The sequence below is a fragment of the Crinia signifera genome, chromosome 6 (genome assembly GCF_055691185.1).
Source record: "Crinia signifera chromosome 6, ASM5569118v1, whole genome shotgun sequence".
Taxonomy (NCBI): Eukaryota; Metazoa; Chordata; class Amphibia; order Anura; family Myobatrachidae; genus Crinia; species Crinia signifera.
This window is the reverse complement of record NC_139222.1, coordinates 103,517,975-103,545,388: the sequence shown is the minus strand read 5'-3', so window position 1 is coordinate 103,545,388 and position 27,414 is coordinate 103,517,975. Positions and strand designations below refer to the sequence as shown.

Below are 27,414 nucleotides of genomic sequence, written 5' to 3'. Positions count from 1 at the left end.
TTCTAAAGCAGAATTTACAGAGATGACCCCAGCACAAGACAGACTACCAGTAGACCCGGACATGGCTCATTATGTGGCTCAGGCCAGTTTAATACATTCAGCAGGACAGACAGCAAATGACAAGCAACATCAAAAATATATATCTCTTTCTATTTATATATACTGTATAGATCTCTAGCATTGGAAGTGACTTCATTCCAAGATCAGCTACATTTACCTGTCCACAAAAGCTTAGTGACCGAGTCAGAAGACCAGATGCATGGACTCCATTGGTCCCAGCTCATTAAATTGAGGGGGACCAAGTAAGTGCAAAGAAACAGATTTCCCAAGTGCTTTAAATACAGTATGTCAGCTTAGGCTCAGACCCTGTGGCGTATGCGGCAATTCCTGCACGCAGCTCCTAGTGAGAATGAAACACAGTGTAGTGTGAGTGGCCAGCACAGACACCAGCACTGCTGCAGGGGATGGACTAAGAGATGCTAGGTCATCAGAGGGCTTATATAACAGAAGAGGAGCTGTGCCCATGGGTGCTGACGGCAGCGTGTTCCTACACCGTGCCAGTTTCTGCACAATCATTACACAGCCGGAATCTAACAACGCAGTGACAAAACCCAGCATTCATCTGTCTAGAAACAAATATATGACACTGCAGTGTTAGGAGGTTTGTGTACACAGGAGGTAGCAGCTCAGTGCACGCATTCTGGGATAGGCAGTATTCAGCCCAATACACACACTTCAATGTGGGGTCTGGGTCACATGCATAATGCATCAAGACACCTGGTATACAGAGTACATGTACAAGGTGCCTTGTCTGCAGGCTGAAAAGTCTTATGATCGTGACAGCAACAAGCAGCAGAGAATGACAGAACGAAAAATAAAAATCTTGGTTGGAGAAGTGCATGGAAGGGCAGGAACCATCAAGGTGACACTAGGACAAGTGTAGACAAAACCAGCACATAGCATGCACCAGTCTACATATACACAGGACTCGCCAACACACAACATATATGTGAACAGACTACAATCAATGGCAATGCACTGCACCCTTACTCTCTCTGTTGAACTCTATGGTGTGCTGGAGTACATGGCAAAATACAATGTATATATGAGATAAGGCGAGTGCCTGTAGGTGTTCATGTACTTCAATGGGAACATAAACACCAACTCCTGGCACAGACCTAGTTCTTCACATGTCATTAGACTCACCGTCAATTTATACACTAAATGGTCCATGGTCTCCAAGGTTTGGATGTCACCCAATTCCTGACATTTACCCGGCCCTTGGGTCATTAACCCTATGGTAGAGTTATTGACAATTGTATGTAACACTTTCACAACCAATGATATAAATGCATACAATCTGCTCACTCACTGCCAACAGAGTACCACCTTCCCATAGCATCACCTCTTTTCTCTCCCACTAATTCAAACAAGACTCCAGGGGGCAGAGTCCTACTAAGTGCCGAGTAGTGTGTAAGAAGACAGGCAGTGTTAGGGCTGAACGTTGGAAGCACTGACTGGACGGCAGCTAATCCTACGGATCGAGTGCAGAGCAACAGAGCAGCAGCCGCGCATCAGGGAACTGATATTATATACAGGCTGACCTTGACGCCTCTGTGCACGGCATAGCCAGGCCACAGTAGGGACTACAGGTATCAGTACAGCCAAAAGGTCCACCACAAAATGCCGACTCCAGTAGCTTAACGGTGCATCAGGCGCCTCTACTCCTCCAGTTTCTGGCCCAGACACTCCATCCGTGACCAGCACCACACAACTTGGTTCAAGACTGCCAGATTCTGCATCATCGATGTCATCCTGTGCCGTGGGACTGCAGGCGGCTTGCGACTGGAGCACCTTCTCTAAGATGGCATCTGGCTCAGGGGTGCCAGGGGCATAGTCTGTCTGCACACCACAATCACTCATACTGCTAGCCTGAACAGCAGCTTCTGCACACAATGGTTGGGGATGTACAGCAAGACACAAGGGACCTTCCCCAAGGCAAAACTCTGTACCAGAAGATACAGCACTGCTGTCATCAGGAGCAGCATACCCACTATCCCCAGTGTCCTGAGAGTGGTGATCTCCAACAGGAGCCTCACTCAATTTGGTGTAGGTTGAGCTACGTGTAAGGGAGCGAGCTGGCGAATCCCCAGTTGAACCTCCTCCTCCTTCGGCACCCTGTACAGTTCCGTCTTGTGCAAGCTCCATGTTTTGCAACAGGGTTTCCAACTTGCGGTTCTGCAGGGTAATGTCAGCAAAGTATTTTTGGACTCCCGTGTCACCCTCTCCCAGTCGCCCACGTACACTTTCCATAACCTCACGAAGCTGCTGGATCTCTCTTTGAGCAGTTTTCAATGCCAGCTGTGCCTCTACCCGGTGACACTCTTCCTCTATCCAATCTTCCTGCATCCGGCTCAGTTGAGACTTCAGCTCATCAACCTCCAAGTCTCTAAATTATTATGGAACAGGAGTAGGAGGATTAGAAAAAAAAAAAAAAAAGTATGAGGTGAAAGAATGAGGAAGTCTGAAATAAGACAAAATGTTGAATGGGTGGAAGAACAGGGTCACAGACAAAGAGAGCCTGATAAACAAGTGAGGTGAGAACAGAACACTGTGTAACAAAGTATATGAGTAGCATAATGCTTACCACAGACAAATCAATACACGCCTTACAGGAAACTGACATTTAAAGAGTACTGTACATTAGAAGACTACCATTTTACAGCCGAAACCATGGAGGCAACCATTTTGTGCAATGAGAACGCATGCTATTGAAATCACAGAAGAATCAGTTCTGTCACTGAGGCATGGGGCACAGTGTCCAAGTCACAAAATGGCCACTTCAAATGTATACAGGCAGTCTTTAACTACATTAAAATATTTCAGAACAGTTTGTTTTCCCCATACAGGTGAGGAATCTAAAAATATATTTTACACACATGCATGCAGAGAAAAGACAAAGGAGAGAGAGAGAGAGAGATTAACGCTGCACAATATCCAGAGTTGTAATCATACACTGTTGCTTCTCGAAGGATCAGGTCCTGAGTGTCTCAGCTTGCGGAGTGTGTCTAACAGAGGGTGTGTCTATTTTGCCCGTAAAGGTGCCTTAGTCATATATATAATTATATAAAATTAATCAGTGCAGTCTCATGAAGTAGCCTTTTGCAACGAAGTTTGAATGTTTTTTCACCATTAGTTCCATTGTACTTCTTATAAAGACGCAGACACACACATACAATTGCAAATTATACTTCTGTAAGGATAAAAACATAGCAACAAAGACACTTGGCGTGAGCAAAGATGCATGCCAGGTGCCCCATGCCATATTAAGGCTAGTCGTATGGAGGACATATCTGCATACAAAACAACGGTAGCATTTAAGGTCAACTAAAATGCTCCAATGGGGTCTATTTAACTTTTCTACAGCAGGTTACCATTTTAAGTAGGAGCTACTTAACTGAGCTGGCAGTGTGATGTACAAGTTGGTGATGTAACAGGTGCTTAAATGACTGCAGCCTTAACTTTTTAACTTGCATCAGATATTGCTAGGATACAGCTCGAAAAATAAGGTTATTCAGTTATTTAACAATGTAGGTGGTAAAAAAAAAAAAAAGCAGTGCTGCAGTGGAATACTGGTTAACACTGAACAGAGTATTTTATCCTTATGGTTTATATCTAAAGGCTTACATTTTAAGGATTCTGAATGGATTGTAAACTCGTCCTTTAGAAGGAGAAAGGTTTAACACAGATAATTACCTCTCTTGTAGAGCATCCTGCATATCCTTTAGCCTGGCACGCAGGTGTCGAATGTAGACTTCTTTCTGCTGCAAGGGGGTGAGGTACTGTTCAGGGGTGGGTGGCTTAATTCCATGATTTTCACTGCACAGACTATATTTGTTTGAGCGCCTGTGAAATATGTACAAAATAGAAACCAGTAATTTAAAATGTACACTTTTTCTGCCACGTTGATACTTATTACAGAGTCCTCTGCTTATGCAGCGATGGGTATGTACCCTGTACTTGTCCTCTACTGTATTCAACTGTAAGTCACTGTCTTGCTTAACCCCTTCCTGACAGAGCCAGTTTTTGCGTTCCTGACAGAGCCCTTTTTTTCAAATCTGACAGGTATCACTTAAGTGGGGATAACTTTTTTTTGCTTTTACTTATCCCAGTGATTTTGAGATTGTTTTTTCGTCACACATTGTACTTCAAGTTAGTGGTAAATTTTCGTCGATACAGTCTGTGTTTTTTTGTGAAAAATACCAAAATGTCGGAAAAAAATGGAAAATTTAGCAATTTGCAAAATGTTAAATTTTCTGCTTGTGAGACAAATAATCATACCACTCAAAATAGTTAATAACTAACATAGACCATATGTCTACTTTATGTTTCCATCATTATTTCAACTTCCTTTTAATTTTTTTGGACACTAGGAGGCTTACAATATGAATAGCAAATTCTCAAATTTTCAAGAAAATTTCAAACACTGATTTTTTTAGGGACCAGTTCAGTTCTGATGTGACTTTGAGGGACTTGTATGTGAGACACCCCCATAAATGATACCATTTCAAAAACTGCACCCCTCACAGTATTGAAAACAGCATTTTGGAAGTTTGTTAACCCTTTAGGTGTTTCACAGGAATTAAAACAAAGTGTAGGTGAAATTTCAAAATTTCATTTTTTTTGCAGATTTGCAATTTTAATACATTTTTCTAAGGAACACAGTACATTTTACTAGAGAAATGTGACTAAAAATTGATTCCCCCAATTCTTTTGTTTTCATAAATATCCTATATGTGGCCCTAGTGTGCACGTTGACCAAACCACAGGCTTCATAATAGAAGGAGCACCTACTTGATTTTGGAGCCTCCTTTTTATGAGATTATTTTTTAAGGCACCATGTAGGTTTCTAGGCACCATAAGATGCTAAAATTTAGGAACCCCCCCACAAGTCACCCCATTTTGCAAACTACACCCCTCAGGGAATTCATCTAGGGGTATAGTGTACATTTCAAACCCCCAGGGGTTTCACCAATTGTGGTACAACTGGGCAGTGAAAATGAAAAATTAAATTTTTTACACAAAAATGCAGTTCTGGCTCAAAATTTTTCATTTTCAGAAGGTATGAAGGAGAAAAAGCACCCCAAAATCTGTGCCCCAATTTCTCCCGAGTACGGCAATGCCTCACATGTGACCAAAAAATACCATTTGGGTGCATGGCAGGACTCAGAAAGGAAGGAGTGATTTTTGGATTTTGCAGCTCAGATTCTGGTGGAATGTTGGTGGGTGCTATGTTGCATTAGCAAGACCCCCCAAGCACCAATACAGTGGAACCCCCCCACAAGTGACCCCATTTTGCAAACTACACCCCTCAGGGAATTCATCTAGGGGTATAGTGTACATTTCAAACCCCCAGGGGTTTCACCAATTTTGATACAACTGGGCAGTGAAAATGAAAAATTACATTTTTTTACACAAAAATGCAGTTCTGGCTCAAAATTTTTCATTTTCATAAGGTATGAAGGAGAAAAAGCACCCCAAAATCTGTGCCCCAATTTCTCCCGAGTATGGCAATGCCTCATATGTGACCAAAAAATACCATTTGGGTGCATGGCAGGACTCAGAAAGGAAGGAGTGATTTTTGGTGGTGGAATGTTGGTGGGTGCTATGTCGCATTAGCAAGACCCCCCAAGCACCAATACAGTGGAACCCCCCCACAAGTGACCCCATTTTGCAAACTACACCCCTCAGGGAATTCATCTAGGGGTATAGTGTACATTTCAAACCCCCAGGGGTTTCACCAATTTTGATACAACTGGGCAGTGAAAATGAAAAATTACATTTTTTACACAAAAATGCAGTTCTGGCTCAAAATTTTTCATTTTCACAAGGAATGAAGGAGACAAAGCACCCCAAAATCTGTGCCCCAATTTCTCCCGAGTACGGCAATGCCTCACATGTGACCAAAAAATACCATTTGGGTGCATGGCAGGACTCAGAAAGGAAGGAGTGATTTTTGGATTTTGCAGCTCAGATTCTGGTGGAATGTTGGTGGGTGCTATGTTGCATTAGCAAGACCCCCCAAGCACCAATACAGTGGAACCCCCCCACAAGTGACCCCATTTTGCAAACTACACCCCTCAGGGAATTCATCTAGGGGTATAGTGTACATTTCAAACCCCCAGGGGTTTCACCAATTTTGATACAACTGGGCAGTGAAAATGAAAAATTACATTTTTTTACACAAAAATGCAGTTCTGGCTCAAAATTTTTCATTTTCATAAGGTATGAAGGAGAAAAAGCACCCCAAAATCTGTGCCCCAATTTCTCCCGAGTATGGCAATGCCTCATATGTGACCAAAAAATACCATTTGGGTGCATGGCAGGACTCAGAAAGGAAGGAGTGATTTTTGGTGGTGGAATGTTGGTGGGTGCTATGTCGCATTAGCAAGACCCCCCAAGCACCAATACAGTGGAACCCCCCCACAAGTGACCCCATTTTGCAAACTACACCCCTCAGGGAATTCATCTAGGGGTATAGTGTACATTTCAAACCCCCAGGGGTTTCACCAATTTTGATACAACTGGGCTGTGCAAATGCAAAATTACATTTTTTACACAAAAATGCAGTTCTGGCTCAAAATTTTTCATTTTCACAAGGAATGAAGGAGACAAAGCACCCCAAAATCTGTGCCCCAATTTCTCCCGAGTACGGCAATGCCTCACATGTGACCAAAAAATACCATTTGGGTGCATGGCAGGACTCAGAAAGGAAGGAGTGATTTTTGGATTTTGCAGCTCAGATTCTGGTGGAATGTTGGTGGGTGCTATGTCGCATTAGCAAGACCCCCAAAGCACCAATACAGTGGAACCCCCCCCCCACAAGTGACCCCATTTTGCAAACTACACCCCTCAGGGAATTCATCTAGGGGTATAGTGTACATTTCAAACCCCCAGGGGTTTCACCAATTTTGATACAACTGGGCAGTGAAAATGAAAAATTACATTTTTTTACACAAAAATGCAGTTCTGGCTCAAAATTTTTCATTTTCATAAGGTATGAAGGAGAAAAAGCACCCCAAAATCTGTGCCCCAATTTCTCCCGAGTACGGCAATGCCTCACATGTGACCAAAAAATACCATTTGGGTGCATGGCAGGACTCATAAGGGAAGGAGTGATTTTTGGATTTTGCAGCTCAGATTCTGGTTGAATTTTGGTGGGTGCTATGTCGCATTAGCAAGACCCCCCAAGCACCAATACAGTGGAACCCCCCCACAAGTGACCCCATTTTGCAAACTACACCCCTCAGGGAATTCATCTAGGGGTATAGTGTACATTTCAAACCCCCAGGGATTTCACCAATTTTGATACAACTGGGCAGTAAAAATGAAAAATTACATTTTTTTACACAAAAATGCAGTTCTGGCTCAAAATTTTTCATTTTCAGAAGGTATGAAGGAGAAAAAGCACCCCAAAATCTGTGCCCCAATTTCTCCCGAGTATGGCAATGCCTCATATGTGACCAAAAAATACCAGTTGGGTGCATGGCAGGACTCAGAAGGGAAGGAGTGATTTTTGGTGGTGGAATGTTGGTGGGTGCTATGTCGCATTAGCAAGACCCCCAAAGCACCAATACAGTGGAACCCCCCCACAAGTGACCCCATTTTGCAAAATACACCCCTCAGGGAATTCATCTAGGGGTATAGTGTACATTTCAAACCCCCAGGGGTTTCACCAATTTTGATACAACTGGGCAATTAAAAAAGAAAAATTACATTTTTTACACAAAAATGCAGTTCTGGCTCAAAATTTTTCATTTTCAGAAGGTATGAAGGAGAAAAAGCACCCCAAAATCTGTGCCCCAATTTCTCCCGAGTACGGCAATGCCTCATGTGTGACCAAAAAGTGGCAGGACTCAGAAGGGAAGGAGTGATATTTGGATTTTGCAGCACAAATTCTGGTGGAATGTTGGTGGGTGCTATGTCGCATTAGCAAGACCCCCAAAGCACCAATACAGTGGAACCCCCCAACAAGTGACCCCATTTTGCAAACTACACCCCTCAGGGAATTCATCTAGGGGTATAGTGTACATTTCAAACCCCCAGGGGTTTCACCAATTTTGATACAACTGGGCAGTGAAAATGAAAAATTACATTTTTTTACACAAAAATGCAGTTCTGGCTCAAAATTTTTCATTTTCAGAAGGTATGAAGGAGAAAAAGCACCCCAAAATCTGTGCCCCAATTTCTCCCGAGTACGGCAATGCCTCACATGTGACCGAAAAATACCAGTTGGGTGCATGGCAGGACTCAGAAGGGAAGGAGTGATTTTTGGATTTTGCGGCTCAGATTCTGGTGGAATGAATGGTGGGTGCTATGTGGCATTAGCAAGACCCCCGAAGCACGGTGAAATTATGAACCTAATAATCCATAGATGTGTGGTATATTTTAAAACACTCCTTTATACATAGGCCGGGTTTGTCGGGGCAAGTGTCACACTGGAAAATAGTTTGCTTTCTTATTCCCTTTTTATAGCAAACTTTGCACCTTTTTTGTGTCCTGCCCTTTTTTCCAGTGGAGGGGATTTCATCAGGAAAATGCTGCCCTGGTACAATACGGGGGCCAGTACTAGAAGTACTGGGGCCCTCTGCCTGCTGGTTCCCAAATACTAGGCCCTTTATGACTTCCTCTTGAAAGTGCATAAATGTCCCCCTCTAGCCGGTAGAACGGAATAGCACGTAAGCGTTATACAGTGCCATCTGGATGATATACACGGCCAGCTTCTTGTACCAGATTTTTTGTTTTCCGCAGGGCACTGTACGGCTTCAGTACCTGATCTGAAAGATCCACTCCGCCCATGTACTTATTGTAATCCAGGATACAATTAGGTTTGGAGGTGTGGGTACTGGTACCTCGTACAGGGACGGAGGTGGTACTGTCTCCGTGAATTGTTGTCAGTATAAGGACATCCCTCTTGTCCTTATATTTGACCAACAACATATTTTCGGTGCATATTCCCCTGCTTTCACCCCTTCTCATTACTTGGGCAATGTGCGTTTTTGGGAGGCCTCTTTGGTTCTTGCGCACAGTACCGCAAGCTGCTGTACCTCTTGAACCAAGGGCCTTAAACAGGGGGATGCTGGTGTAAAAGTTATCCACATAGAGGTGATAACCTTTATCCAGGAAGGGGTGCACTAAATCCCAGACAATTTTTCCACTAACACCTACGAGGGAGGGGGGGCATTCTGGCGGTTCAATTCTTGAATCCTTCCCTTCATATACCCTAAACCTGTGGGTGTACCCTGAGGTGCTTTCACACAGCTTATACATTTTTATGCCATACCTTGCCCTCTTACTGGGAAGGTACTGGCGGAATTTAACCCTTCCTTTAAAATGTATAAGGGACTCGTCAATACAAATAAATTTTTCAGGGATGTACATCTCTGCAAATTTGGCACTGAAATGATCAATGACCGGCCTGACTTTGAATAGCCGGTCAAAGGTGGGATCATCTCTGGGAGGGCACTGTGCATTATCGTTGTAATGCAAAAATTTAAGGATCGTCTCAAATCGAGCCCGTGGCATGGCCATACGGTAAAATGGGGTGCTGTACAGAACATCTGTACTCCAATATTGCCTAATTTCTGGCTTTTTTACTATGCCCATATGAAACACCAGACCCCAAAACGTCATCATCTCTACTGCATCTACAGGGGTCCACCTAGCAAATGATGACGTGGGGTTTTGAGCAATAAACTGCTGGGCATATAAATTAGTTTGGTCCACCATTAAATTTATAAAATCATCAGAGAAAAATAATTTGAAAAAGTCAATTTCTCTGAGACCTGTGGAATCAAATTGGATTCCTGGCATGGCCAAAAACTCAGGAACCTGGGGCTCAAAATTGTCTGGTGGTGGGGTCCATACGAGATCAATTATTGGAGGGGTCTCAGCTGCTCTACGGGGGCGTCTTTGAGGGGGTCCCTCATCACCAGAGGAGGAAGAGGAGCTTAAGACAAATCCTTCAAATTCCCCGCTTGCATCACTGGCTGTGTCAGAGTCAGAGGCAATCATGGCATATGCCTCCTCCGCTGAATACATTCTTCTGGATGACTGGGATGACATTTGGGATGACATTTGGGATGCCATTTTTATTTTTGTGTTACTGATAGTGAAATGTTTCAACACGTGTATAGTGTAGGGGGGGGGTACAAACTTTATTTCAACCCGGGGGGTATGTAGTGTGTAGTGTGTATGTAGTGCAGAAAAAAAAAAATACTTTATACAGGAATTTGATCCCAATAAAAAAAAAAAAATTGAAGGGGTTAAAAAAAAAAAAAACAAAGGTCCTGCGCCAAAAATTGAGCACAGATGTTGGTCAGTAACGTCCGTCACTGAACAGCGCTCAAAGGCAACAGGACACCCACAAAATCACAGTGTGTGTAAAAAAAAAATTAAAAAAAGACCCCACAGCACTCTCAAAAAAAAAAAGGTGATCAGTGATGCGACACTGATTACCAGTGAGGGGCAGCAGGTGCACAACCTTTGGTGCAACTGACAGTGCAACTGGCAGCAACTGACAGGTATATATAAAAAAAAAACCCTGCGCCCCCAAAAAGTTGCTGATCAGCACAGATATACTGATCAGCACAAAAGGGGGGGTAGCAGACACAAAATATACACTCTCTATCACTCTCTGTCACTATCTCTCTCTATCTCTCTCTATCTCTCACTATCTATCACTATCTATCACTATCTATCACTATCTATCACTATCTATCACTATCTATCACTATCTATCACTATCTATCACTATCTATCACTCTAGGACACTGCAGCAGCAGCACTGACAGTTATATGTATAAAAAAAAACCTGCACCCCCAAAAAGGGGGGGTAGCAGACACAAAATATACAATCTCTATCACTCTCTGTCACTATCTCTCTCTATCTCTCTATCTCTCACTATCTATCACTATCTATCACTCTATGACACTGCAGCAGCAGCACTGACAGTTATATATATAAAAAAAAACCCTGCACCCCCAAAAAGGGGGGGTAGCAGACACAAATCTCTCTATCTCTCACTATCTATCACTATCTATCACTATCTATCACTATCTATCACTATCTATCACTATCTATCACTCTATGACACTGCAGCAGCAGCACTGACAGTTATTTATATATAAAAAAAACCTGCACCCCCAAAAAGGGGGGGTAGCAGACACAAAATATAGCTCTCTCTGTCACTATCGCTCTATCTCTCTCTATCTCTCTCTCTATCTCTCTATCTCTCTATCACACTGCAGCAGCAGCAGGAAGTCCCAAGAAGTCAGATCCAGGAAGCGTCCAGCACGCTACAAGCAGTGATCAGGTGATCAGGTAAGGTATTTGCAAGGATCAGGTAAGTATTAGCAAGGATCAGGTCAGTATCACGGCAGATAGGCACGGTGACCGGAATGGCGTCTGCAGCGCAGTCACCGTTAGTTTAAATGTCGCGCCTTGGCTGTGATTGGTCCGTGGGTCCCACGGACCAATCACAGCCTTGGGGGCAGGTGGGGTGAGGGTGGGGTGAGGTGTCATCGTCACCGATGACCCCCTCATGCCCCCTGACGCCCGGCGGTGATTGACACCTGTGTTACCGAGCGTCTGATTCGCCAGTAACACAGGAAAACGCTGTGAATGGCTGTTCACACTGAACAGCCAATCACAGCGATCGCCGACGGGGGGGCGGCATCGCAGCCCCCCCTGGGCATGCAGGGACATGTCTGCTGTCAGGGACAGCAGACATCGTCCCTCTGTCACTGCGTCTCTAGACGCAGTGACAGTTTAAAGTCATGACGTACATTTATGCCATGTGTCGGGAAGTACATCCCGGCCATGACGTAAATGTACGTCAAATGTCGGGAAGGGGTTAATAATTTACTGTATGTACTCTGTAATTGGGCGCTGTGGATCAGTACTCATGTGCAGTAGTTCAATAATCGATTGCCGAGCAAATTTACACCCAGCAACCAGTTGAATAACTAGTAACAAAATTGTCGATGGCGCTATGGTTAAATGCTGTGTGTAATATACACCACCAGCCTCTACGGTGGACTGATACCACCCTCTAATTGGTAGAATAAAAGGAACAATACAGTTGGGCGCTTGGTGTATATATAATGAATCAATTGGAACAATTAAAATACAATTTTATTAGGACAAATCACATAATACACAAAGACAGCAATTAGTAAAATTAATAGAATATGCTACCTGTAGAACAGTTATGTTACAAAGATTTATAGCTCAAATAGACAATAGACTGTTGTCTTTGTGTATGGTTACGTGATTTGTTTTAATAAAATTGTATTTTAATTGTTCCAATTGATTCATTATATATACACCAAGCACCCAACTGTATTGTTCCTTTTCCTTCAGTTCTGAATAACCCCCATTATTACATGGAACCTATCCATCTACACAGGTTTTTAGGGAGGAGACAAACTTATTTACAACATACCTCTGATCTTGTGGCAACCAATTTACTATTGCAATTAGTGAAACTACCAACACTAATAATGAGACCTCATTTCACGTCTTACACCAACGTGTTATATGTACACACGTTTACTTTATTTATATGGCAATAAGCCAGGTCACTGACATCACAAAGGAGGTGGGGTGGAGCAGTGGTCTGTCATCGGCCACCTGTTCACACTGCCCAGAGACCAGGGTAAAACCATTCTTTTAACCCTGATCGGATTGCCAGGTTGCTGGACCCGGGGATTTTCAAAAGGGCCTTTCACACTGCACACTAACCCAGGTCAACCCAGGTCATTTGTGCGATGTGAAAGGGGTAATAGTAGCCTCATCAGAAGGTGGGGCACAGACCACTTCACCAGACTACCGCCTACATACGTCTATTGAACTATTTTTTTAGGGCTCTCCGATTAATGATCAGGTGAGTCGTATTAAGACTAGATGTGAATGGCATCTAAGAAATATTTCTCACCCTTTTGAATACACAATTCACTGAAGATCTGGCCAGTCACGCATCGTCTTAATCTACTCATACTTGATGATTAAGATTAGTTTTTGAGATCTATATCTCTACACTGCCCAATTTTGTTCGATTTTTAATACATATCCATAAAAGGTTATATTTTACATTTTTATTTTTTCATTAAGAGTGCCCCAAGACAAAAGTCTTCCTTTTTTCTCTCTCTCTCTCTCTGATTAACCCTAATTGATGCATCCTCATAAGCCATGGCAAGCTTGGCACAACTAGAAATTCTGCAATTGTACATCAGTGTTTCTCAACAGGTCAGGTTTGATCCTCGTGTTTGAGGATTTTTATGAAAGCAGGAAAGATCACTGACCCAGCAAAATAGATAACTTAAGGAAAGCCACAAAACATAGCCTGCTGGTGGTAGTTCAAGAATGAGTAGAGACTCACTGGAATAGATGATTATTTATTACAGTAAACACGCTTCTATATTTAAAGAACATTAGGCCAGGGATTACATACAGCAAAACAAGTGGCACATGCAGTTGTGGCATTAGTGCAGAGCAGGTAATGGGGAGCGATGAGCACCACCACCTTCAGCATCTCTTTTACGCCCTGGCTGTACAGCAAGAGGAGTTCCAGCACTACATCAGAGTCCCACTGCTGGGCCGCCATATTAACTTGTTAATTTGCGGCTGCAGCACCCACATTGACGGACCCGCCACCTGGGAAATAGTATGCCAGGAAGAGTGTATTCTGTCCGCAGAGTACCTGCACTGTGGGGGCATTTATGTACAGATGCTGCCATCCCCCGCCGCCGCCATCTGTAAAGCGAGAAGGGGACGTGCGCGCACGAGAGGCGCGCGTGTCCCGCTTCCAGCGCTTCCCCCGGGTCACCGCCGGCTTGTCGGCGGTCACCCGGGGTCCCCGCTGCCTGCCCGCATCCCCCCCCCCCCTAACCCTGTCCGTCTCCCTGAAGCAGAGACTGACAGGGTTTCCGTCGCCCCGCCGACGGAGATTGAGACGCGCGTGCGTCTCAGTCAGATGGCGAGCCGGGCTGCTGGCGGATTGCCAGCAGTGACGTTCTGGCGATTCGCCAGCAAAGAAGAGCCTGGCCCCATCTGTACCTGCACTGTGGGGGCATTTATGTATGTGGAACTCTGTTGCCATAATTTCGATTTTGGAGACAACTGTGCTCCGTAATATAAATTGGTATTATTTTGTGGCCACACCCCTTCCCCATGAAGCCACTCCTCTATATTTTGGCTTGAGCACCCACCAGCAAAAAAACATAAAATCGGCACCTATGATCATAACTACATCATTATTACAGACAGGCGCAGCATTACCACTGCACTGACACTAGACAATCTCAGTTTACGGTATGGCTCAAATACACGGATTTGCAGGATTACGTTAGGCAGTTGTCTAAAGCTATTGTCTGAAGCTGAACTGCACAGTGATTGAGTCAGTCCATTTATTAGACAGAAGGCTTTTTATATTGTGGTGTGTTGTTAAATACAATATATTGTATATAGACATGCAATTCACTACTGTTCTAACAGTAGAGTTATGGTTCCTGTTATTTGAAAGGGGATGCAGTTGAAATCCCGGCAGTCGGAATCCCGGCGCCGAAATTCCGACTCTCTCCGTGGGTGTCCACGACACCCATAGAGGAAGAATAAATTAGTGTGCCGAGCGCAGCGAGGCAACGGGCCCGAAAGGGGGGGCGTTCCACATCCCCCCCTTGTCTGGGTTTTGGCAGTCGGGATTTCATACCAATCCCTTTGAAAGTATTGCTCTGTTATTCATGGTTTCTAATTGTAAAGCGCAAAGGAATTTGCTGTGTTTTATAAGAAACCTAATAATACATATATTTTTATGACAATTAAGGGCCCCTTACACTTGTGAGATTTGATCCAATTTGAGTCAATTTATCTGACAAAATCTGATGTGCATGACACAATCCACAATCCCTTGCCATTGGGTATAACCAGGGGCGGATTTAGGGATGAGGGCGCCCCTAGGCACAACAATAATGTTTACTAAGTAGGACAGTTTATAGGGGCAGTATCTGCATGTCCTATCCATTTACACTCTATTTAAGATGGAATATAGTACAGTACAGTGGATATTTTGCAGTTATTGGTACATTTTGGGCTGACAGTACTATCACAGGCATCCAAGTGCCGCCCCCAAACATGTGCCGCCCCTAGGCCGGTGCCTCACGTGCCTAATGGGAAATTCGGCTCTGGGTATAACCAAGATATTGGAAGAGACTGAACCTCCTGCACATAGGATAAATCTCGAGTCAATCAGGTTCAATTTGTTGAACAATAAGTTGAACAAGTGTAAGGGGGCCTTTATTCAGAATCATTCAGGCTCATACAATTTTAGAAGGTTCTCTGATGTTGTTCACTTAAATTTTTCATTCTATGGGGAGGAATTCAATTGTGCCGCACGCCCCCATTGACAGCAGGTGGCACGCTGCACAAAATTAAATTAAGTATCCTTTACTCACAATATTATTTGGGGTGTTTATATTTTCTCCGTTACATTGTGTTATTAAATATTATATTTTTTAAAACATGGCTACAGAATTATTCACAATAGTTATAAAGCAGACTACTGAATGCAAAACCAGGTATTTTAGCAGACAAATCATAGATTTGAGGTTAAAAAAAAAAGAAACTCATACAGTACATGTTTGATCCCTGGGCTTGCATTCTGCTTACCTCAATCTTTTTGAAGGACAGCCATATCCCCCCCTTCCCCCAACCCAGAGCTACCCTCCACCCAGATCACCAAGCAGTATTTTAAATCGGGGTCCATGCAGAATTTTCAGATTGGCATGGATGGAATATGTGGGGTAGTCTAATGACGTGGAAATGTCTGAGGCATTTAATGGACACGTGGGGTGGTCCGATAGGCATTGAAGGAGCAATGAGGTGGTTTAAGTGGCATTGCCTGAACATGTGTGGTGGTCATTTAAGGGTCATGTGGGATGGTGGCAAGGTCTAAAAGGCATTGAAGGGGCATTTTCAGTTGTATGATAGCAGGTGGAATGGTCTAAGGCAGTGGTAGCCAACCCTAGCCCTCGAGAGCTACCAACAGTTCACATTTTCCAGACAACCTAGCTGCTGCACAGCTGCACTCATTAATCACTGACACATTTTAAAAGATGCACAGATGGAGCTAATTAGCTCACTTGTGATTCTGTGAGGAGACCTGCAAAACATGCACTGTGGTAGCTCTCGAGGACTAGGGTTGGCTACCCCAGGTCTAAGGGATGGAGTATGTAGAGAGGTGTAATGGGCACTGCACCTAGCAATGGGGATTTGAATGGCAGTTTAAATATTTTCAATACTATGCTACACTTTAGGAAACCCAATTCATAATAAACCACCTCACTATAGTATAGTGTAAATACTACTTTACCACCACCTCTGACCACTGACAGGCAAGCAGGCTACATCTTCCAGGACTTCTGTCATTTATAGCCAACATGTATTTGGGCCCGCCACTTCCTGTATGTGTGTGTGTGTGTGTGTGTGTGTGTGTGTGTGTGTGTGTGTGTGTGTGTGTGTGTGTGTGTGTGTGTGTGTGTGTGTGTGTGTGTGTAACGTCAGTTGTCCTGCTTATAATGATCCGTCTGTCCTAGGTATGATATCAGTTTAACTTTTATACAGAGATCCAGGTGTGTGATAAGCATATGACCTGGGTATAGTGAGCAGTGTGTGTTATATTACAGCATTTACTAACATCAATAAGCTTTAATAATTTGGGAACATTGTATTATAAACGTGAGAGCACTCCATGCAATGCTGAGTGTCTGACACCTGAAGACACCTGAAGACAAAAACCATTGCTTAACACAGATTTAGATTATTGGGTTTACCTGAATGAAGGACTGCTGTCAATTTCTTTATATGACCCAGAAGTGCTGCTGCTGACTGAGGACGTACCATACGGTTCCCTCATTGAGACTGGCGGAGATGTTCGTCTTGGATAAAAGGGAAAATGGGCAAAAAAAATATATAAAACATTAAAACAATATCAATACTACTACTACTACTACTAATAATAATAGATACAGAAGATGGGGGGTGAAGATATAGATAGAGAGTGGAAATTACCTTCGTGAGCCAATGGAAGACCTTCTGCCTCCTGGCACAGACATAGGTGCAGTACAGCAGGGGGGCGCATGAGGGCGGCACAGAGCACCTGTTGCAGTGATATAAAAAAAATTGTTTTGTTTTTTTAGAATGCGGCAGCAGTGGAATCAATAGGTCTGATCCAGCCAAGCATAGCATACTCATACACTGTAAAGTTACCATTTAGAAGAGAAATGGAACAGACATCTTTCTCAAACACCACACATTTTACAGTCTAGAGTTGGTGAGTGATACATTTACATAAGATTGTGGGGGAGATTCTCGAAACTAAAAATGCAGTAAAAACCCCGTTATCAGGGTTTTTACCGCATTTTGGGATGCTCTAAATATTCCCTGCTGGGTTACCGCTGGGTTAAAGCTGGCGATGCCCCATAGAAGCCTATGGGCTTCTACCACGACCCACCGCCAACTCGCACTGACCCCCCCCCCCCCCTCACCTGTGTCCGGGCAGCACAGAGCTGTGCTGCCCGGACCTATGACCTACTCCTCCCTGCACTGTGATCCTCTTCCGGGTGCAGGGAGGAGGAGAGCCAGCCCCCACCGCAGCAGCAGCACCAGGGCCGGGTAAGGGAGGGAGCAGGGAGCCGCCGGGACCCGCTGACTCACAGCAAAGGACGCAAGAGCTGTCCTTTGCCATAACGATCGCATATGTTCGAGCATATGCGATAATCATGTAGGCGATGGGCAGCGGAGCTGGGCTGCGGATGTCAGAACATCCCGCCCTGTATGTTAATCTGATTTTCAAAAGGAACCTTGGCTCTGTGAAGGCTCCAGAAGACACCAGGCCTAGACAATCTCCATCTGTAGTGGAACTTCAAATTCCAGCATACCCTGCCAGAGCTTTGCTATTAGGGAATGCTAAAACTATGGCATGGCATGCTGGGATATGTAGTTTCACAACATCTGGAGAGCCACAAGTCGGTCAGCCCTGGTCTACACCTTAGGGCTCAAACTCATTCCTCAGGACCACAAACAGTGCAGGTTTTCAGGTCTCCTCACAATGTGCCTTATTCTAGTTCACTCTGACAAAATCCTTCTTAGATGGACAAAACTATGGCCCTTATTCTGAACTAGGCGGTACGGCCCGTGTGCGGCCGTACCGCCGATGTTTTCACTCTGCACATGCGCAGAGGTCACTCTGCGCATGTGCAGGCGAAATCGCCGCACACAAATTTTATACGCCGCAAAGGGGGCGTATAGGGGCGTGAGGGGCTTAATACCCTCATTTCCCTATGCATACGCCCCGCGTTTCATGGGCGTTCCCATGCAAACGCGGGGCGTATGCATGGTAATGAGGCTATGACGCCAGTGATGGGGGCGGAAAGCTGACATCGCCGGATGTCAGCTCTCCACCCCCATACAAGCTTTCACACGGACGATTGTCCGTGTGGTCTAAGCTTGCGTGAGCGGGGGGGAGCGTGCGGCCCTGCCTTCGATGGTCGTCGACCATCGAATGCAGGGGGCAGCTCCCACCATGGTGGAGGCGTACGCCCCACCATTTTCATTCGGATCGCCAGCCGTCCGCGTACGGACGGCCGTGGCGATCCGTCTTGTAGGCGGGGATTGGTTTGTGCGGCCGGAGCAACGTATGCGGCTCCGGCCGCATAGATCAGAATAAGGGCCTATGTGCACTGCAGGGGGTCAGATGTAAAATGTGCAGAGATAATTAGATTTGGGTGAGTTATTTTGTTTCTGTGCAGGGTAAATACTGGTTGCTTTATTTTTACACAGCAATATAAAACTCACTTTGAAGTAAAACCCCACCCAAATCGAATTCTCTCTGCACATGTCACATTTACCCCACCTGCAGTGCACATGGTATTGTCCACCTAAGAAAGATTTTGTCAGAAAGAGTGAACTAGAATAAGGCCCAATATCACAAGTGAAAAAATTAGCTCCTATGGTTCTTTTAAAATGGGTCAATGAGTGAGTACACTCTGCACTTGCTCAGTGACCTGGAAAATGTGAAATGTTTGGGGTCTGGAGAACAGAGTTTGAGTGTATAGGTTTGTAGTAAATACTATTATGTATTATATAGGACTATACATGTTTTTATAAATAAATTTCGACACTTATATTATTGATTTTAGAGTTTGCCATATAACAAATGTATATAATGTCTCCAGAGATAAATGAGATATCTCCGAAAGCCAGGTGCATTAAAGGTGGAGCGCAAAGTACAGACTATCTATGGAATGGAAACTGAGATGCGTGACGCTGGCTGCACCTAAAGTGGAATGCAAGACCCAGTATACTTGTGGTATCGAAAATGAGGCTTGAGACGCTGATGTCATTATCAGGAGCCGCAATACCGGTAATGTATCTGCTTTTTAAGGGAGACTGATGCATGAGGTTAGTGATATGATCTTTGAGAAAACCTCTGATGTACTAAGGAGGAGAAACGCGTCAGTTCATAATATCTGTGGCTACAGGATTATTGCCGGCCGGCACCGGCATTGGTGGAATTAAAGCACAAGCGGAGACTGCAAGTATAAACATTCTGCTGCTAGAAACCTTATAGTGTGTACACATGGTAAGATTTGGCTTCCGATGTTCCCGATATAGGGAACATCGGAAGCCAAATCGCATGCTTTTTTTAGGGCTTGCGAGCCTGATGCGCGCTCACGTGTGAGCGCAAACCGGCAGCCAGATAGAGAGGGCAGGCAACTCTATATAGTGCAGATCTGCACTATATAGTGTAAATTGTGCCCCTCTAGCATGCCGTGAGATGCGAGTCCCGATGCGACCTGATCGCATCGGGATTCGCATCTCACGGCATATCCTGCTGTGTGTACACATCTTTAGAGTGTCATTCACCCCTTGTTTTTATTATCAGCGTTTATACCTTTCACAATTGTGCTATTAGAGGGTATATAGGAAAAAGTTATTGTGACTGTTGAATGGACGTACTGTCTGTATCGACCAGAGAAACTACTAACCCCTGACAAATTACCTATTAACCCTACTAAATGATGGAAGCTATAATAAAGCACAATAATTGAGATTTCCTAACTATTGGACTTTTTAGTACTCACCGGACGGTGTTTACACTGTGTGTATTTTACTTATTGTGAAATTTATCTAATATCTTTAAAGGCTCAAAATAGGCAATCGCAACAAAATAGAAATAAACGTATTTAATAAGATATTTAATCTTTTAAATAAGTTTATTTCTATTTGGTCGCGATTGGCTATTTAGAGTCTTTATAATTGAATACCCAGTTTTGAGCACTGCCTAAACTACCCATTTCTCAGAGTTTGAGAACCACTGGTCTATACTTTCCTAGGTTATCTACTACCATTGAGCTGCGAGCCTTGGCCCTCAAGGCACACCAACATCCAAGTTCTAGTGTTATTATATTATTGATCACAGATGGGTCAATCAAAATAACTGAGGTACTAATTAAACCACCTGTGCCTAAATATGGCGAGCCTTATAAAAGGTGTGTACACTGTGTGATTTGGTCGCTGAGCAAATTTGACCAAATTGCACTGTTTACTGCTTTCATCAGCAACCACCAATTCATAATCGCAGGACCAATACAGGGGCTGGTTGTGGGAGCGTGCTCCTGGCGATTTCACCTTGTACATACTCGAAAACACTTGCGACATGAGTGACCATTTAGCCAGCAATTCTGGCTAATATCGCCCATGTTTTCAGGGCTTAACCTGTTAAGGTGGCATACACTACCGGGATTTCTCGCAGCAGTGTATGGCCATACGATCCCCTTTCATACAATTGGCAGAACTTATGTTAGATGGACTAAATCACTCTTCTTGCACTTTGGAACCGCATCATTTTATTGTACAAACTAGAAAAATGGAAAATATGTGTGGTGCGCAAATCAGCAGCGGCTGGCACAGGGCGGTCAAGCCCAAAAAGTACAATAGTGAAAACAAAAGAATAGTGCCTGCGCTGGCTGTACCAAATAATTGTACCAGACGTTTCTCAAAACATATATAACAATTACACATAAAAAATATATAATATAAAAATCACACTATGCATGCAGGTACCTAGACATAAAGTCCAAGGGGATAGGTTTTTAAATCACTGGGATAGCAATTGCGAACATTGAGTGGCTGAGATAAATCAAGGTGCTGACAAGGGTTTATATTACCATCCTGGTCGGTCTGGTAGATGTTTGCTTGTCCAGACAATGGAATGACAGTCCAGAGGGTGCCATATATTTGCAAGGGCTCAGGCTCTCCACTTGGTGTATATGTCCTCTTGGAAACTGGGGAATTAGGGATCGAGCAGATATCCCAAAAGATGGAACTCCAGATTTCTCCAGGGAGGACGTCTGTAAGTGGGAAAAGGACTGTATATCGTAGTTTGGGGAAATTTCTTGGACCAGTTTGGATGGATCCCGCTAGGGTGGTGAGTGGTGTCAGTCGCCAATTTTCAGCAGCACAAATGTGGATATTTGGAAATCTCAACGCGTTTCCCCGGATCTAACCTCCGGCTTCGGAGTACTTGCTCCTGAAGAAGCCGGAGGTTAGATCCGGGGAAACGCGTTGAGCTTTCCAAATATCCACTTTTGTGCTGCTGAAAATTTGCGACTGACACCACTCACCACCCTAGCGGGATCCATCCAAACTGGTCCAAGAAATTTCCCCAAACTACGATATACAGTCCTTTTCCCACTTACAGACGTCCTCCCTGGAGAAATCTGAAATTCCATCTTTTGGGATATCTGCTCGATCCCTAATTCCCCAGTTTCCAAGAGGACATATACACCAAGTGGAGAGCCTGAGCCCTTGCAAATATATGGCACCCTCTGGACTGTCATTCCATTGTCTGGACAAGCAAACATCTACCAGACCGACCAGGATGGTAATATAAACCCTTGTCAGCACCTTGATTTATCTCAGCCACTCAATGTTCGCAATTGCTATCCCAGTGATTTAAAAACCTATCCCCTTGGACTTTATGTCTAGGTACCTGCATGCATAGTGTGATTTTTATATTATATTATATATTTATGTGTAATAAGTTGTTATATATGTTTGGAGAAACGTCTGGTACAATTACTTGGTACAGCCAGCGCAGGCACTATTCTTTTATTTTATTGTACAATCTTTTATGGTAAAAGTATCCTGTTTTAATAAAACCTATACATCTAGTAATCAATATCTCATTGTAAGCTGCACAGACTTCATATTGCAGAATCCTTTACCCTCCATAAACTCTACAATAGTGCTGATGGATAACATCTCACTACAACCAACTACCCTAAACTAACACAAATGCACACCTAAATTAGGAGGGTGTTTTTTTTTTTTACTATATGAGTCAGACGGTATACAGGGGACAGGTCGACCCTAATTAGGTAAACATGGTCAAAGAATTGACAGTGCTTAAGGTCAAGAGGTTAACACAGTTAACTAGTTGTGTGCTTCCATCCCCAACTACGCATATGGGCCTAATTTACATCTCATAGCAGGGCACATTTTGTTAGCAAATGGACAAAACCATGTGCACTGCAGGTGGGGCAGATGTAATCAAGTGCAGAGAGAGTTAGATATGGGTGGGGTGTGTTCAAACTGAAATCTCAATTGCAGTGTGATCATAGAGCAGCCAGTATTTATCCTGCATAGAAACAGAATCTCTCTGGCCCAAATCCAATGGGCCATACACACGGGGTGATTACAGCCCCATTTCTAAGCGATCTGTGTAGATTGCTTAGAAAATGAAGCACGGATCGCTCCGTGTGTATGGTACCCGGCAATCCGCAGTACAGTGCAACGCTATATCCTGACTAGATTTATACTGCATGCAGTATGAATCTACTGTAGTCATCGCCAGTGTTCTCAACGGAGAACACTGTCCGTGACAGATCGCTCAGCATACTGCTCCCATTGTTATGTGTACGGGGCAGAACTCTCTCTGCACAGGTTACATTTGGCCCACCTGCAGTGCAGCATGGTTTTGTCGATTTCCTAACAAAACGCTTAGGTGTGAATTAGGCCCTATGTTTGGGAAAGTAACCTGTGCCAAGCGCAGTGGTAGCGGAGCGAGGTACCTTGCCCAAAGCATGGTAAGTGAAGGGAGCCATGTGAGGTGACACGGTACACTAATAAGGACCACATTTATTTTTTTATTATGAACAGTTTCTTATATAGTGCACATATATTCCAGAGCGCTTTACAGAGAATAGTTGAACATTCACATCAGTCCCTGTCCCAGTGGAGCTTACAATCTATATTCCCCCTACCATATGTACACACACACACACACACACACACACACACACACACAGAGAGATAAGTTTGTTGGAAGCCAATTGATCTACCAGTATATATTTGGATTGTGGGAGGAAACCGGAGTACCTGAAGTAAACTTATACAAACACAGGGAGAATATACAAATGCCACACAGTTAGGGCCATGGTGGGTATCGAACCCATGACCATTTTCATGTCTATCTATGTACCTGTCAACCTTCTCCATATCTACCCAGTTGATTAATACCAGGTCAGCCTAGTTAGGAATGTGATTCATAGTCCAGCTCTTCATTCAAGTACTGTGTTGCAAGATAATGAAATTGTAGGTGTTAATGTCCTTTTATATTGCTGGCAGGTCTCTTGCGATTCCGTATGACACTGAACGCAGAACATCAGCATTGAGCTGAAGGTGTACTTTCTGACTTTTTACCGCCATGCCTACACCAGGAGGCAAAAGACTAGAGTTTCTCAGGTAGCTACCCTGTTTTGGGTTGCATCAACTGAGTGAGAATCTCCAAGATAAACATGTAAGCTCCTACACTACAGAAAAACTACCTGACCACTACCTACCTGCACAGTAGAGACAAGAAGAGGAGGCGCTGTATTATATACCACTAAAATGTTTTTAGGTTGGTGGGTGAAGGGGGATAATTAATTTTGGCACCCCAACGGCTAAATACTGCCCCCTCAGGAGCAGCTACCTACCAGATTGAGGATAGAGAGAGATTATATATAATCTAAGGAAGCCGCTAACACCTAAAAGAGGCGGGGAAACGCGCCATTTTCAAATAATTGTTTACGGAGCAAACACCATCTCTGGAATACAGGGGATACCCTCCATACCTGCATCTTCTCTATAAGCAAGTACTACTGTTGCACTGCTGATGCAGCTCTGAGCAAGAAGGCTGGGACCTATACAGCCAGCAGGCAAAGGGAGGGGTTTTCCCCTCTAGTTTTCATGTATTTCTGTCTGGCCAGACAGGGGATAAGAGTTTTTTTTCTCTCTCACACAAGTCCATTTAACAACTAACTCAGTTGGAGTACTAATCCCCACAGCAGCCAAGAGCTGATCCAACAATATTAATTTCATAGGAATACTATACATTATGGTCATTTTAATTTTGTTGTGTATTACTATCACTGGCCAGTTAATTTTAGTGTAATACATTTTTTTTTTTATATACATTGTTTGTAGCGCTGTTTATATACCCATTTATACTACATACCCAAAAGGGCTGCAGTAGCAACATGTGTGCACTCTGTTACTGCTACTACCACAAACACAACTTCTGCCACGCAATGGCCACGCATTTATCTCCAGATAGACCAAACGGACACCAAGTCATATATTTGCACCATTTGTAGAGTACTGTTCAAACACTGCATTTAGAATACTATTTAATAAATATAAAAATACAACATGCATTGCCAACAGAGATGGGTAGCATCATCTTATTTGAAATGGCTACCTTTGCACGCCAACGTTGCTGTGAGCGACCCTCAAAATATCTACTAAAAATAGCTAAATCAATAAAATTGAAGCTTAGTTAAATATTGCACCCAAAAAAAAAACTAAGATTCAAAAGTAATAAAAGGGAGAGTGATAAACAACCAACCAATCAGATCCTGCCTGACACTTTTCAAACACAGTCTGTGACATGGCAGATAGGAGCTGATTGGTTGGCTGTTTCTTACTCTCCATTTGATCACTTTTGAAGCTTAGTACATCTGGCCCGATATGAGGAACGCTGACAATTTTAGTGGATATTTTGAGGATCTCTCACAGCAATGTTGGCACTCAAAGGGTTAACCAGGACATCCCACGAACATACATATAAACAGGTACTGTAACACTGGCCAGCGACGCACTCAGACACACCCCGCTGCCAACGAGGCACTCAGGCACCCCACACCCGCTGCCAACGAGGCACTCAGGCACCCACAATATTAATCATTTTACAGAAGTTCCCAGAAGAACCTGATATTTACTGTATAACTCTACATTAACACTTATTGCACATTGGTTGCTATGCAATAGATATATTGGTTTCATTTTAATCAATGTCTGCATCTACAGAAAATACATGCATGATAAGCAATACACCGCACACATTAATACCCGTATGCACTGTAGCAGTTAAATCCATGATTCAGTTGAGTCCAAACACAAGCTCAACACCAGAGCTCAAAGGAGGATGAGGTCATACAATGACATGGGCATCCTGCCGCCACTCATTCCACAGGGTTGCTATGGTAACAGGGATGATGCTCAATTAGGATTCCAAGCTGTCAAATACAGCCTTTTCCTCCCCACCCACTACTAGCTGGAAGCAACACAGAGATTCCACAGCAAAGCTGCATCAGCAGAGGCATGGCATGTCTCACTACAAAAATCATCCCACAAAGGGCACGGACTATTCAGCACATTTTTGGGTTCCTGACACACCGGCCCCCAATTATGTACAATATAAACTATCCAGAATATTACCAATTAAATTAAAACTTTAAAAGTGTTATGCGCCATAATAATGCACAGACATTTCATGATACCTTCTATGGTTCCGAAATCTTACCCAGTGTATTCATACAGTACATCAGTCACATAATAACATTCCACTAGAGTCTAGGATAGTAGATACAGAAATTCTGCATTCTCACACAGCAGATCGCACACTCACACTACACAGCTCACTTCAGCAGATTTGCAGTGTTCTGGTCCCAAGAGATCCACCCACACATTTAACCATCCATTTCACACACTGAGGATTGAAACAGAACAGATGCCCCAACCCTGCGGCCGTCACAGCGGATACTAGCAGTGGTACTGCCGCAGTTGTGTGACCTTCACAATAACAGCACATACAGCCACACTAGTTTACATGCCCAAAGGGATTACAGCAAATGGCAGAGTGTATTCTAGGAGATATAATGAACAGAGATAAGCAGCAACAGGGCAATTTATGACTGGATTCAAAGGTTATACTGCAAAATGTTTCAGAATACGTGATTGTCAGGCAGTGCACACTTTTATTTACACTAGTGTCAGCTCCCTAGGCCAGGAGTTACCCTAATACACATGTTAAATGTTGGAGAATAACAACAACACATGCCCCAAACATGCTAGAGAACATGACTGATACCATTCAGAGGTCAGGGCATAATGCAAGCTGCTCAGAGACTTGAGCACAAGCCAAACTGGGCCACTCACAGAATCACATGAGCCAGCACCCCGAATTAAGCTCTGACAATCACAGAGCACCCCCTTTATCACAGGGTGCGACACAGCACATTTTTGATAGGGGAGGCACAAGATCCACGCCTCCTAGTCTTTATGAATTCACACATGTTCTAAACACAGTAACAACCAACATATAAAACATCATGAACTTCATTTTAACAAGCCAGATTAATCAGTTTACCCAGCTGCTCACATACACATAGCGCAAACACCCTGCAAAGCAGAAAAAAAACAGCACACACCATGAACAGTGCAGATGCAGCACACACCATGATGAAGCACACACCATGCACAGATGCAGCACACGCATGAACAGATGAAGCACACACCATGCACAGAACAGATGAAGCACACACCATGCACAGAACAGATGCTGCACACACCTACACACCCCTACTGAGGCGTGGACACTGCATCCCACAGCCCTGCACGCCCCCTCCCCGCTAACACATCCACACTCTACCCCCGCAGCGGTGCTAACACAGCGTGCGGCCCTGGCACGGGCGGTGTCACCTGCGGGACTCTGCATGATGCTGCCGCAGCTCCGGCCGGCGGAGGAGAAGTGCGGGGAGGGGAGGTGTGGGGGGAGACACGAGGGGTGGAGACACTGACTCATCTCACTTTCACTTAAAGTAGCAGCAGCAGCTCATCCATCCAGCAGGGAAAGTGTAGTAACAGATTCTGCCATGCCCACAGCAAGGTATTCATTCATGTGTGTGTGTGTGTGTAGTGCATCTATAACTACAGTATGCAGTGCCCGTGTTCATCAGGGAGTGTGGCAG

The 27,414-nt window shown here is 44.0% G+C and overlaps 1 protein-coding gene across 2 annotated transcripts; it reads right to left on the bottom strand.

The window, feature by feature from the left end:
- Window positions 1–62: 62 nt before the first annotated feature.
- Window positions 63–27,414, bottom strand: SNPH (syntaphilin). 2 transcript variants are annotated; one of them, XM_083146662.1, is made up of 5 exons: window positions 27,378–27,414; window positions 17,129–17,216; window positions 16,891–16,995; window positions 3,757–3,906; window positions 63–2,449 (listed from the first exon to the last, which is right to left on the bottom strand). In XM_083146662.1, the coding sequence occupies exons 1-5, from the start codon at window positions 27,397–27,399 to the stop codon at window positions 1,492–1,494; spliced, it is 1,323 nt and encodes a 440-aa protein (XP_083002788.1). In that variant the 5' UTR covers window positions 27,400–27,414; the 3' UTR covers window positions 63–1,491. The 2 variants fall into 2 exon arrangements, with proteins under 2 accessions (XP_083002788.1, XP_083002787.1); XM_083146661.1 differs by lacking the exon at window positions 27,378–27,414 and adding an exon at window positions 27,146–27,297.